At 39.2% G+C, this 14,506-nt stretch overlaps 1 protein-coding gene across 3 annotated transcripts; it reads left to right on the top strand.

Annotated features, from left to right (window-relative positions):
* Nucleotides 1-14,506, top strand: LOC115917945. Of its 3 annotated transcripts, none has more exons than XM_030990974.1 (5): nucleotides 1-139; nucleotides 4,013-4,087; nucleotides 4,602-4,666; nucleotides 7,061-8,848; nucleotides 8,957-14,506. In XM_030990974.1, the coding sequence occupies exons 4-5, from the start codon at nucleotides 7,217-7,219 to the stop codon at nucleotides 11,453-11,455; spliced, it is 4,131 nt and encodes a 1,376-aa protein (XP_030846834.1). In that variant the 5' UTR covers nucleotides 1-139; nucleotides 4,013-4,087; nucleotides 4,602-4,666; nucleotides 7,061-7,216; the 3' UTR covers nucleotides 11,456-14,506. The 3 variants fall into 3 exon arrangements, with proteins under 3 accessions (XP_030846834.1, XP_030846821.1, XP_030846828.1); XM_030990961.1 differs by having other exon boundaries at nucleotides 1-272; XM_030990968.1 differs by having other exon boundaries at nucleotides 1-272; nucleotides 4,602-4,671.

Genomic DNA, 14,506 nt, shown 5'->3' with positions numbered 1-14,506 from the left:
ATTAGTAATACGCTTATTAAATGCGCACACAAGTTTAAGCGCAGGCAAAGAGAACAGAGAAGATACAGTACGGTGAATAGTAGCGAACGAGCCTCATGTAATGTAAACATCATCTTCAACGTGTGATCGCGATAACAAGGTGCGTGTACGTACGTATTATGCGTAGATCTACTGCTTGTTTTGTAATGAAGAATTGAGATCAATGTCGTGGAACTGAGCACAGAATGACGTAATACCAATATGGATTCTGCTTTGTCATTGGCAGTCTCATTGTAAGTAAGATTTAGAATCTATAATCAATTATTTGTTTATTTTTTGTTCCTGATCGCAGTGGATATTCTTTATTATATAAGAAGTGCTTCTGTGAGACAATTCAACGAGCCTGCGCATGCAGATATATCTGATTATGGCTGCATATTTTGTGTGCATATGTGAGTGTATATACTATAGACTTGATATCTACAGACAGGTTGTTAATATGGCAGTTCATTTCAAACAGTAGGTTGAACGAGTCAACGTAACAGTCTCATATGTTAGACAACATTATCAAGTGCATTTCTTTATCACGGCCAGTGCTATATGCATGCAAAAGTGACGGCTTTATTTTGGTGAGTGTCCGGATACACACCCTCCAGCATACAGCCTACGTACGTGTGTGTACATGAAAAGAACAATACTTCTCAGCATAATAAACGCTTGCGCAATTCTCCGGCCAGGTACAGGTACAAGGTCAGCGCCTAGATTCATTTTACACAGGGGAAGTGTGTGTATGTGTCTTTGTTTAAGTGTGTGCTTGTGTAACTGTGAGTAGAATCTATAGTGTGTGTTGTCCAGTTGTGGGAGTTATGACGACGCCCCCTGTACGGTGTGCGCTGTACAACCTATTCAATAGACCCGTCGAGTTACGTTTGCTCGAAATACGAACGACTGAAATTATCGACCAAACTATTAACACTATTGCTATGGTACCCACGAGCGAACAAAATATAATTGAAATCAATGACAATCGAATGGGTCGCTAAATATTTGTATCATGACTTCATGAGTATTTTAACAATTCTGAATCTATAGTCCTATGTATTATGATCAATTTATTTTTATGTTTGAGGGTAAACGTTAAATATTCAGGACCAGGATTATCTTGTTATTCTGATGAAATGTTCAATCAAATATTAAATAAATAAATAAGAAGTTAAAGAAGTTTGCAAGCAATATTTCAAAAGTCTTCTAAAAGAAGTTCTAAGGGTTATGTTGACAATATCGTAACGGATACTCGTGATGGTGAGCGCTGTTCAATGATTATTTTTCGTTCAATCTGGAGCGAAAGAGAAGGCTTTATGTGCATGGTAAGTGTCCGGACACCTAACTGTACCCCCCCCCCCCCTTAGCTCCAACCATAATTCTCAAAAGCACATTTTCTCTTGAATGTTCTATAATTGAGCGATTTACATAAACCTCCTCATTCCCCTTTGGGGGGGGGGGGGGGGGGGGCTATATCACCCAGTCTAAGGCCAACTGATGAATTAACACAACTAATAGTTTGATCTGTTAGACAGTTTGACATTCCACATTCTTGTGAAATATTTATCACCTAAAGGTAGACTGACAAATTTGCATGCCAGAACAAAAATGAAAATGTTAAATTCCAACGGCATTTAAAAAATAACACTGATTTAGAACCCCCCCCCCCACTCAGTGTTATTTAGGGTACGCGTATGCTTGTTCCCTCTTTTTGAAAGCACCCCCTATCTGAGGACTGCCAACATTTCCGAACCCCCCTTTCGCGGGATTTTCTTGCTTTGGAGACCCCCCTAAATTGGGAATAATTTCTCAGGAGTCCAAAGAGATGAGAAGAAAAAAAAAAAAAACCCTTTTTTAAAGAAATCTCCGGGTGAAAAGTCAAATACACCCCCTTTTCTTAACCATAAGTGTATAATTTGTTGCACGATTCAAGCATATAGCAAGCATTCAGAAATTTATCTTGAAACATTTCGAAACAACCCCGAAGCTAAATGCAATGGGTATAGGCCTACCAATACCATTGCACATCCAATGGCACATTTGGCAAGCATTTTCTTTTTCGTTTCTTTTTGTTTTAATATCAAGATTACACATTGCTATTCTAGATTGGTTAGTTGCTTCTTCATATCTTCATTTAAATAAAGATTATAATTAATATCAGTCCCAGAATAAATATTATCATCAACAACCTCAACTTCATATAAGGGATAGTTGAGTTCTGTTGCAGAGGGCGCTACACAAAAAATTGTATTGTGAGATAAGGAAAAACTGAGTGTCAAATTCGAAAGAACATAATATTTAAATGACAAAATCATCTTTGTTTGATCAAAATCGGTTCAGAGACGGCTGAAATATTACGATTTCTAATACTTGTGTACCACCACAAGTATTAGATATTTTGAAAAATTTGAAAAAAACCGTTGAAAAAAAAAAACACGAATAACGCCTTTTACGTCGTATTTGAGCCAATGCCGATGTTGGCTTTTTTGTTGGCATTTTCGTGTTGCTTATATTCCCCACGATTAGCCGGCTTGTGTATTGTTATTTTTAATTAAATAATTAATTAAAGGTCACCATGTTTTTTTTTAAGTGGAGCTGAATTGGTATGATCGTATTGACTGAATTTCACACATTTTGGGGTCTAAAATGACCTTCATAGCAATTTTAGCTTCTAATAGGGCATTATAAATGTCATAGATAAGAATAAGAGCAATAACCATGCACTTTTAAGGCATTTGCGGTCTGAAAACAGAACTCAACTATCCCTTTCATATAATGCGACGTTTGTCGTAATTCCATCTGTTCTCTCGACGATACCATAGTACCTTCCCTTGTAGCTTAGTCAGTGATTTCAGTCATACGTAGATTCTGCTAGGTATCCAGGATTTTTAGAGTTGTTTCTTCATTTTTCAGATCGGTAAATGTTTTTTTAAATAGAAACTATATAATATCATGTAATATTTCAACCATATCTACTAGTAGGATTAATTTTACTCAAACACCCCGAGTGCAATTACAATTCAAGCTTTGTTCGGTCCATGATTTTATCAATTCGGTGCGTCGCATTAACCAGGCCAGCAAATGGTCTAGCAAACCAAACGGTCTATATGAAGACCAAGAACTACGTCCGAACTGACCGCGACTTGACGGGCAATTCCAGTGTAACCGATGGGACATGTAACTCTCCCATTTGTATAGCTGTAGACCTACATGATATTTTGTACTTCTTGTAATACTGAAGCCGACATATGGTATTGGCGTTCATGAAAAGGGGACACTATTTGTTTTTCCAGGCCCGCCCACAAACAGCGGGCTATTAATGTCAGTTTCACCCTTTGATGCCAAACTGAAAACAATTATAGATGTTATTTATTTTGTGAAGAAAAAAATAAATAGAGACATGCCAAGAAGTGTTTAGTTTTTTTAAAGGGAAATCAAAACTTAACAATAAACTGTTCTAAAAGGAAGCTGAAAAATGACATGACAAGACTGGTGAAAGTTTGATCCAAATCGGACTCTGATAAAGTTATGAATGTTATGAAGGCTCACCACTATAGTTTTTGTAATCATGGACATTATGGGAATCGGCAGTGTCCGCCGGACGTCTTATTTGTTCCAATAAAGTTTTTTTTTTCTTCTTCAAATATGTATGAATCTGGATGTCTTTGTTATCTATTAAGAGAATATTTAATGACAATGCCGGCCACAACATATTTTGATTAGTGCCCAAGGGGAGAAATTATGATATTTTTTTTAACACGGAAATTGGGAGAGTTGCCCATGAATACGTTACGATCCAGCGACCAAATTGCCAATTTGCGATTCGCATAGATTTAGCGATCACATATTTCAAACACTTATAACAATCTTACTTTTGGTTATTTGTTTTAAAATCTCACCATTCTGTTTTCTCTTAGTTGTCCGCATTCATACAAATGAAATTACTGGATTGCCATTTAAATAACTCTCTCTTTTTGCTCTCATGTTTCAGAACATGCTACTAGACGTAGTACCACACGGAAGATTCACACGCCGTCCTGCGTTCAGCTAATCTTCAAGCTAAGAGGTGACTTTCATTTAATACGAAGATATGTGAATTGAAGATGATAGTACTGACCACGCTCTTGAAAATGTGTCTTGTCAAAGAAACTATAAGTTATTCTGATTATAGTACAAATTTGAGTAATTGCGTATCAACCCGTACGTGAGTAAAACTGGAAAAGAAAGCTGTGAAGTTATTTTCCGCCTTAGATATTATACAAAACCCAAGTTACACAAGTAGCCTACTGATTAAGACGTGTGCAGTGCCTTCGGCAGATAAGGGAGGGGGAGGGGGTTCTTTCGTGCACCACCCCCACCCCCCCCCCAAAAAAAACTCTATAAACTTCATCTTAGAAAATAAATATTATGATGTCTATACATCAAAGGTTTCTTATGTCCAATTTAACAAGTGATAACCTTGGAATTGGAACTAAGGTGGTTACTAAAAAAAATTTTTTTTTTCTTATTTGCTTGACTACTTTTGTAAATAAATATGCGAAAGAAACCTAATCATGGTAAAATACTATTCTTTCTTTTAGGATCTCTTATAAGCACTGCATCTAGACATCTTCCTTATCTTCGACAGTGCGTGAGCACGCATCAGGTGATGTATGTGTTCTACTTATTATTAATTTAGGTTGTTTGTCGTCATCATATTCTAATTAGTACTTAAGCCAACCGCGTAGTGAGCGATCCGATTAATTCACATTTCTCTAATAGAATTTAATGAAAGAAGATGATAGGAACAAATCGGTCAAATGTATTAATCAAATGGTCATGTAAATATAGTTTAATTTTAAATGTAATCTGAATATGTAAATAATAAAATATTAAAGCCTGTCTGTACTAGTTTGGCCAGGAGAGACTTCCATGCATGGTCACTGACAGGTGGTTTTCTCATCAAATCGGCTTTCAATTAACATAAGATAAAAAGGACCATGGGGGAGGTAGCAAATAGCTACAAGTTGTACAGTGGGGTTCAAGAAAACATAATTAGTAAGGGTATGAATATTTTAGTTTGTTAACTGTAGGTGTCTAAAACGTCAAAGCAAAACTGATACAAACAATATTCAATACATGTCATAAACTTGGATGCAATATATTTCTGTACGGCTGTAGACTCGACAGAAGTATGTACGCCTACTTATTCTAGTGCAAACATCATTTTACATGAGATACAATTAGATATCTATAAGCTACCTAAATATGTGTACTGCAAATAATTATGGATTTGTCAAAGCGTAAAGTGTATATCCATTCTATATAGAGGGCGTACGTAGCTACAGGTACTAGTGCAGTCCCGCTTTAATAGTGAAACAGATACCAAGTACTGACTACAGCTCTGCACATGACACTGAAATCGTCACGAGACGTGGCGAAGAAAAGGGATAGAAGAGGGGGGGGGGGGGGGAACGTAGAAGATGAATCTTAAGTCTTAGGACATGCCGCACGCTTTTATTTCAGAGAACAATAGCGCAACAAACTTCGAGCAGATCAATATGTTTCTACAGTGCGTCCCAGAAAAAACGAAACCGAGAAGTATCGATGTTTTATCATAACTTAATCACAACCATAATTAATGAATGTACATATTTGGAAAGCTTAGAGTCTCCTCTTTCAGTTGATGTTACTCACGTGATGCATATTTTACGCATGAGTGATTAAGAGCAATTTGAAGGAAGGAAATCAGAAAGTAATTTGGACGGCGGTATCTGAATTTCAAAGAAAAATTCACATTTCTAGAAAGTTCATTTTCTGCTCTTTCATATGATACCTCGATCAAGAAAAATGAGCGAGGAATAACAAAGTTCTGTTTGCTTAAAGTAGCCCTTACATTTTCATAATTTTAACAAACGAATTCGTTTTCACTGGGTGCCTGCCGTAGCAAAAAGCAGATTTGACAAAAGACTTAACTCCGTTTCGTTGACAATCAGCCATGCATGAAGACTCTCGTCTACGGCTGATTGTCAACGAAACGGAGTTAAGTCTTTTGTTAATTTCGTTTATTGATACGGCAGGCAGCCAGTGAAAACGAATTCGTTTAATAAAATTATGGAAATGCAAGCACTACTTTAAACAAACAGAACTTTGTCATTCCTCGCTCATTTTTCCTGATTGAGGTGTCATATGAAAGGGCAGAAACTCAACTTTCTTGAAATGTGAATTTTTCTTCGAAATTCAGATACCGCCCGCCAAATGTCTTTTTGGTTTCCTTCCTTCAAATTGCTTTTAATCACTCATGCGTGAAATATGCATTATCTGAGTAGCATCACATGAAAGAGGAGACTCTAAGCTTTCCAAATATGTATCATTCATTAAATATAGTTGTGATTAAGTTATGATAGAACATCGATACTTCTCGGTTTCGTTTTTTCTGGGACGCACTGTATAGCAACATCACATCACGATGAGTCCAATTGTGCAAACAAGGGATGTTGCCATATACATATATATATTTTTTTTCCTTGTTGCAATTGTATCCTGCTTGGATGTTAATCGATGCTATTAAAAATGCCCCTTTTTGTTTATTCATTCTTTGATTTTGTAAAAAAAAAGATTTTCTTTCTGGAAAAGAAATGCACTTGAACATTACTTCATTGCTGTAACTTATATAGACCTACTGCATGTGAATTAATAAAGAAATTAGAGAAAACAGTCAATTTCTTTTTGTCTGTGTGTATGTTTTCATTGTTTTGCCAATCCAGCCAGTTTAAAGTAAATATTATGAACATGTATTTCTGAGTAATCGGACAATATTAAGTTAACCGTACTTTAAGACATTGCGTTTCACTTCAATATTATTACCTTTCTGGACCGACAGACAATTTTGTTCAGAAATGGAACTTGGTATTATTGTATTGTTATTTACTTGCTTTTTCTTTCTTTGTCTAACATTAATCTTCATAAAACTATAGAACGAAGCTGCCTTTTCTTTTCAGAGTTTAAGATATTGTCCCAAATTTTGATATTTTTTTTTCTCGCTTTGTTTTCTCTTCAGGCGAAGTGCGACCGGCCACACATGACATCAGGCATATTTCATCGCTATGATTTACAGCTTCGGAGATGTATGCTTCTTTACAGCGCTCCCGTACGCCCGATCTTCCACCTTTTCTCGGTACCGTCCAAGCAAGATTGCATGCAGAAGTAAGTCATCATGGAGTCTCAGATAATCACCACTAGTCTAGAGTCCGATCAAAAGAACCCTACTTTGCAGGTGGTTGCTGATCAACCCGCTGTTGATCTCGACGATGACCGGTTTGTGATCACGGATAAACCAGGTAGTGATGACGGATGGATAGAAGACTCTGACGAGGAGGTTCCCGCTCTGCGAAAGCTCTCCGACGTCGAGCACGAAAACTTTGATGATGTCGATAACGATTCGGAGTTCCACTATGATGAAAGTTTCCTGTCGACAGCTGATGACTGCGCAGAAGAGTTTCTGGGTCTTAACAGCGCAGATGAGATAGCGAACGGGACAGAGTCAACGCCTTATACAGACGTCTATTCATCCACTCAGAGAAGTGCACCAACTTCCGTCGGTAAGGCCAGTGTTGTTCAAAATCAAAGTTTTGCTGTTAATAGTTGTCAGGACAGAGTCGAGGTAACTGCTAGTGGCGAGGATTCCGATAAAACTGCTAGTGCCGATGAAACCGCTAATGCCGAGGAAGGAAAAGGTGAAGTTATGTTTTATGGAGATAAATTTAGCAAGCGCGAAACCACGTCACAAACGCAACAAATCAAAACACTGGTTGGTAAGCAAGGTCACGAGGCAAAGGTCAAAGAGGGAATCGATGATTCGATCGAAAGCAAACAATACTGCACCATGAAGTTGGGACGAAAGGAGACACGCGGGTCTTCTATGTTAGACGAACTACTGTCCTTCCCTGAGTCAAAAAGAGCAGTATTGCCAGTTTCTGCGCTTCCCACAAGAGGGGTTAAAAAAGCGCGAAGAAGGAAAACGGGTGGTAAAGTGGCTTTCGCATTTGATGTCAAGGATCGAAGTAATAGATTGCGGCAGACAAAGGTTTCAACACCTAAAGAAATGGCTTGTGAATCTGAGACACAGAAGCCTGGTGAAGAAGAACTCACGACAAACCCGAATCTCATTCCCCCCATGCCAACTAGTCAGATGTGTACTTCTTCTCGCAGTGAACCCACACGGTGTTCAACCCCATCTACCACATCTATCACATCGAGCGCTTCTCAATGTTCTATTAAACCGAGGACTGTACCTTTAAAAGTGGATGTGAAGGGGATTTATCCCAAGGATGGCATTTTATTGACAAATGTGTCTACCCCATCCAGCGCCTCTAGCATAACCCGTGCAGAAAGTAGCGTAGGACGTGAAGGACTCGCAGGAGAATCTGTGGACTGTAAAGGACTTGATACAACAAGGATTAATGATGTTATTCGTAAGAACTCTGAGTTAAAGACAACGACGTCTGAATCACTTCCAGAAACAAGTAACCAGAAAACGTACCTATTCAAAGTCCAGGCGGGATCCAAAGCGGGCAAAGCCGATGATAGTAAGACTTCCGGTCTGTTTTCAGGCGATGAAGAAGGTCGGAAGAAACGTTATACGTCAGTGGACGAGTATGTTAAAGACCTGAAGCTTATGATGAAAGAGAAGGGTATCAAGAATATGGTGCTGCAGGGTCCAAAGCAGGTCATTAATGATGTAACAAAGAGGTTGAATGATTCGGACAAGAAGAAGGTCCTCTTTCGACTGGGTGTACCACAAACACCTGCTCAAGAAGGGATTTCTATTTTGCGGCCTTTATCGAAGGTGAACAAGCCTGCTCCTGCAAGTTGCGCGACTCCTTCCTTGATCGATTCACAGATGAATAAACCGCCATTGAAACTTGATCCCTCCAATACTGGCAACGTATCGAAGGTGAAAAAGTCTGCTCCCGCAAGTTGCGCGACTCCTTCCTTGATCGATTCACAGATGAATAAACCGCCATTGAAACTTGATCCCTCCAATACTGGCAACGTATCGAAGGTGAAAAAGTCTGCTCCCGCAAGTTGCGCGACTCCTTCCTTGATCGATTCACAAATGAATAAACCGCCATTGAAACTGGATCCCTCCAATACTGGCAACGTCTCGAAGGTGAAGAAGTCTGCTCCCGCAAGTTGCGCGACTCCTTCCTTGATCGATTTACAAATGAATAAACCGCCTTTGAAACTGGATCCCTCCAATACTGGCAACGTATCGAAGGTGAAAAAGTCTGCTCCCGCAAGTTGCGCGACTCCTTCCTTGATCGATTCACAAATGAATAAACCGCCATTGAAACTGGATCCCTCCGATACTGCCAACGTATCTGAGGAATCAGCAGCGAAAGATGACAAGCCTTCAGAGTTTAGCATTCCTGCAAAGTGCGCGTCATTTACCCCAGAAGTGATCACCGTTAAATATCCTACGCCAGTGAGCGTCGGAAACATCGCAGATGAAGCTCAAAGTTTGCCAGCCACTACGTCGAATGTCTTCAAGGCACTTTCCATTCTAAAATTGGGTCAACCCGATGAAGACCCAGCTGTCCCGCTATCAGCACCGATAAGCAGTGCCCGTCCTACAGACCATGCGATCGAAGGTATCATTAAAGCAAGGATGGATACAAATAATCCGACAGCTGGAAACACTGTGATTGATTCGCTAGGAACGGTTATTCCATCAAGGTTGACACACGCACCACCATCTACCGATCAAACAGCTTCAACCCAACAGACACAAAACTCTACTCTTGAGAAAACGAAAACAGTGACTGCTGGCTGTTATAAACCTCTTGCCGCGAAAGTTGCCTCCAACGCTGGGGAAGGAGAAACTCGCATCACAAGATCTAAGTCACGTGCGGCAACAGAGACAAAACGCAAGAGTGTAACAGATCTCGATATAGCTATGGCACCACCTTTAAAGTTAGGTGATAAAACCTCTGCTGTCGTAGGTGATCAAGACGGTATGTTACGTTTTCGGGCGCCCTCTCAGTCCTCACCATCATCAATGTTACCGTTCGTGATGAATACTTCCGATAAGACAGATGGTACCTTAGTGGGACCGTGCGTCTCTTTTGTTGGTTTACCAAGATTACCAAGAACATCTGCGCCTTTGTTGCTACCCAAAAGGACGAATCTAGTCCGTTATGTTGTCCTTGGCCCCGATGGTCAGCGGAAAATATTGCAAGTGCCCGGAGGAATCCCTGTTCTAGTCTCAAAAGCCTTATCAGGTCAGACCCCGTTGATACATTGCAATTCTAATCTTAGTATAGGTGCTTATACAGATAATTCCGTCCTAGGAGATTTGTCGGCTACCAAAGAAGTGGTCGATGTCAGAACCGAAGTTCTGCCATCTGGCGCCAAAGTGAAAATAGTGAGAACGAGAACTAAATCTTCACCAGAACATGTTGAAAGAAATGTCAGGACAGATCCTAAGAAAATAGTAATATTAGGAGCTAATGAATCCCCTAATAGTGGTAAGAACATAGTATCCCAGCACGATGGGTCGTTTGTATACACTCAAAAATCAACCACGGCAATCAACCAACTTGAGAACAATCCCACGGAAATTGCCAGAGACCATGATAAGACTATAGCTAATATTGCCAGAGACCATAATGAGACTATAGCTAAACAGGTTTCGCGGAGTTCTGAACCATGTGACGGACAGGAGGGTACATGCGAATCCACAGAGAATATTGGGGTCAACTCACCCAGCCCACGGAGGAGTCGGCGCGAGAGGAAAGTCACAAGGCCATATTCTCCGCCGCCTCAGAAGAGACGGAAATGTACATCTTCACCATCATCTTCGGACTTCGACGTTTCATCTGCAGAGATCATCTGCTCCTCTCAACAGCCGTCACCTAAACCGTCTGCTAGTGCAGTGGTCGTGTTGAAGAAAGACATCGAACTTCCGCACTTGGTCAGGTTATCGGGTAACACTACGGTTGAATGTATAAAGGAGGAAGATGGCCAACAAGATACTCGCACTCCTAAGAAGGTGTTAAAAATACGCATCAAATCGGAACCGCTGTCCGATGACGACGAGCCAATGAACCCTGCCGAACCCAGTCCGAATCTTGCCGAAAACAAGACGATCAAACCCGAACCGGATACTGACTCTGATTCAACAGACATTCCAACTGATCCGGAAGATACCGATGATGAATCTTGCCATCCGAGTGACAAACCGACAGGACTTCTTGCCGATGCGAGGCCAGCCGATGGGACTGGCGAGCTCCCGAAGATTTCCGATTCAGAGTATTTGTCGCGAGCCGAGAAAATGCGTCTTCTAAAGCAAAGGATTCAAGAACAGGAGTCGATGCTTGAAAACATTCAGAGACAACGGCAACAACAAGTGATGCAGAGACAAAACAATCCTGATTTAGAAGACCTTTTCTGATTAAAAATATTCGCATATCTTGTCGGTACTGCTGATTATAAAGTACTTAAAGGGTGCCTGCTTACAAAAAAATGGGCCATCGTGAAATAGATATACTCCAGTAACTATACTTGTTGTTCCATACCGTCTAAGGATACCACCCACAAGAGTAGACTGACAACAGGCCGATTAAAGTCACATTTCACTGAATGGCCCAGAATTGGTCCGTTTGGATTCGGTGTGACGTCATGACTGAGGTATTGCATTCAACTCGGTATTACTGTTGTCAATTTTGTGTTTGTATCACAGTGCATAGCTCGAATATAATACTTGAACCAGTTTACATACACGAGTACACATTATACATGATGAATGCTTCTTCTCTCACCATACCTCGATCACACCGCTAACCGACTCCATACTGGATCCAAACAGACTGATTATCGGAGATTCGGTTTGATATATTTTTGGTTTCGTTTACTCTGTTGTCTGATGTGTATAAAATATAAAGTCTTTGCATTTAAAAAAAAAAATCATAGACGAAGTTCGTACAATTCATAAGGCGGAAGAAAAGTGTAATACTTGTTAAGTGCCGTGTTTGTCACTCTTTTGTCGTGCATGTACTATATAACAATAACATACATGTACTATTCCATGCTTGGAATTTAAATTGTAAATTGATCTATGTTGTTCACAAAAAGCTGCCTGCTGGGGTAGTTACTCGTAACCGTGAATAAGTCTTACTTCTTGGAAATCCCATTGAAACGTGCGTTATAGAATTAACGCACGTTTCAATGGGATGTCCACGAACCTAGACTTAGGACGTTTTCGAGAAACTGGCCCCCTGACCTAATTTATTGTGATTGACATAACATGTCGCACTTTGCCCATCATTATTATCAGTATTAGTAAATGTTGACAATCAAACTAATATTTTGTTATGGTAGGTCCATGGTCTAAGCTAAAAGGGGTGTCCCTTTTATACGAACTTGCAGGTATTTTTAAAGAGAAGGTTTAGTTCTGGGAAGAGGTGAACAATAATTTTTGTGAGCGTTATCCTTGTATTGTGCAAGTGTGGAAGAACATCAGATAAAATAATGTTCCCTGAAAAGCATGGCTCTTCAAATGCCTTAATATTCGAAATATTGGAAGTAACATCATACAAAGCGGGACGTTTTTTATGCCACATGTTTGTGTAGTCCCATATACATCTTTCTGTGTACAGTGCTTGTAACTTTACCAAGACTGGGCCAAATTTCTTATCATTTTGATGACTCCAGAGCCTTGCAGTAGACCTACACATCAATACTTATATGATACAGGATCAACCTTCTCTAAACGATTCCACATGTTTCTTTCACAATTCAATTGCCTGACCAGAACTCAACTTTATCCTTAAGTTCTATCTCGTGTAGAACACTGTTTGCACCAGTATAATTACAAGCTTCTGTCGAGTCTACAGCCGTATTCAAAAAGAAGATACTTCTCAAACAGTTCATTGTGTATTCCTTCAAATTGTGTACCATGTGTTCAATATTGTTTGTATCAGTTTTGCCTGTAAGTCTTTGATACCTACACTTAACTAAACAACTTCATACCCTTACCAAGTTTTGTAATTTTGTTAAGTATGTGAACGATTGATTTGTCCCGATTTATGCTTCTTGATAAAGCCACTTTTAAAGCTTTACATCTAAAAAGTATTCACAAGAGTTACAAGAAAAAAAAGGAAGCAAGAAGGGTTACGAACAATTTGATTGTTAACTGTACATCAACCTCATAAGGCTATAGAGTTTATTTTCACTTTGTTACTATTTGCCTTTTACAGGATGTTTTAACTTTGTCATTTTCGTTATCTCGAGTTCATTTTACAACGTTTTTGTTTTTATCACGAATTCATCAGAAAATATGGGTTATATTTGCCCTCGTCAGCACAATGTTTATGGAGTTCCATGATAGGTTGTGCAATTATTGGTGTCGTTTGCTTTTTACTCACAGTTTAGGAAGAGGTACAATTTTAGATGGAAATTGTTTTACAGGATTAAAAAAAAATAAAACAACGGATTTTTTGTTTAGATGGATTTTTCCCCCACCATTGCAACCCATCGTTTGTCCTTTATGGACTCGACAAAAAGTTTCTTTGTGAGCTGAGTTACTTTCGATACCATACATTCATGCGTTTTGCTGTATATATTTATGAATTTGTTTTCTTCATTGGAACGTATCTTTTCGCGGTAACTAAGATAATTTTCTGCCTCATGCATTTCATCATTTTTATGTTTAAATATAACTACGGAAATTTGGACTTGTTGCAGTCTTATGTTATCGTATTGATATACAGGAACAGTACCACTTATACGGTACTCCCACCCTTGGCTGCCCGGCAATAGACAATACACTGTTAACCACATTAGGAGACAGTCAACAACAATGTTTTGATCATAAGTTTGGAATTACCCCATCTACGGCCAAATTTGCAAAAAATTGCAAGTGCAACGGATTTTCCAGAAAAAAGTAAAACCAATAATAATCGTATTTGCAATGCCTTTGCTCCTTAATGGTTTTTCCTTTCCTACCCCCTCGACCCTCGTTGTTTCCTACTGGTAACGGTTGTTGCCAATTCTGTTTGATGGTAGGGGTAGAGTAAAAGTTAAACAAAATTAGCTCGTATGTATCTCGTGTGGGTATACAATAATTGTTACTTTACGTAATATTTCGAAAGTTATGATATTACTCGTGATCATCATTCAAAACTAGGTACTAGTTGTCCCATCAGGGGAGTGAGGTTTTCATTATATCTTCCAAATCTGTGATAATTATTATGAATAGATTGTTTTACTTTACTGGTTGTGTTTCTATCGTATTTTAATTATGTAATGTTTTCTCAGTTGCTAGGGATGTACTTCCTGGCGTCTATTCTTACCTTCCGACGGGCATTACAAAGTACCAAATTCAACGAAGCTTGATGTTTTTGACGCATAGATGTTATTTAATTGACCTCGCAATCATAGTAATTATACACAAAGTACTAAAGAAGAATGTTATATAAAACCCTTGTGTTGTTTGTATACGTTA

Source organism: Strongylocentrotus purpuratus, unplaced genomic scaffold (assembly GCF_000002235.5).
Source record: "Strongylocentrotus purpuratus isolate Spur 01 unplaced genomic scaffold, Spur_5.0 spur5_contig_844, whole genome shotgun sequence".
Lineage (NCBI taxonomy): Eukaryota > Metazoa > Echinodermata > Echinoidea > Camarodonta > Strongylocentrotidae > Strongylocentrotus > Strongylocentrotus purpuratus.
Note: the sequence above shows the minus strand (reverse complement) of the source record. Positions and strands in the feature narration are given on the sequence as shown.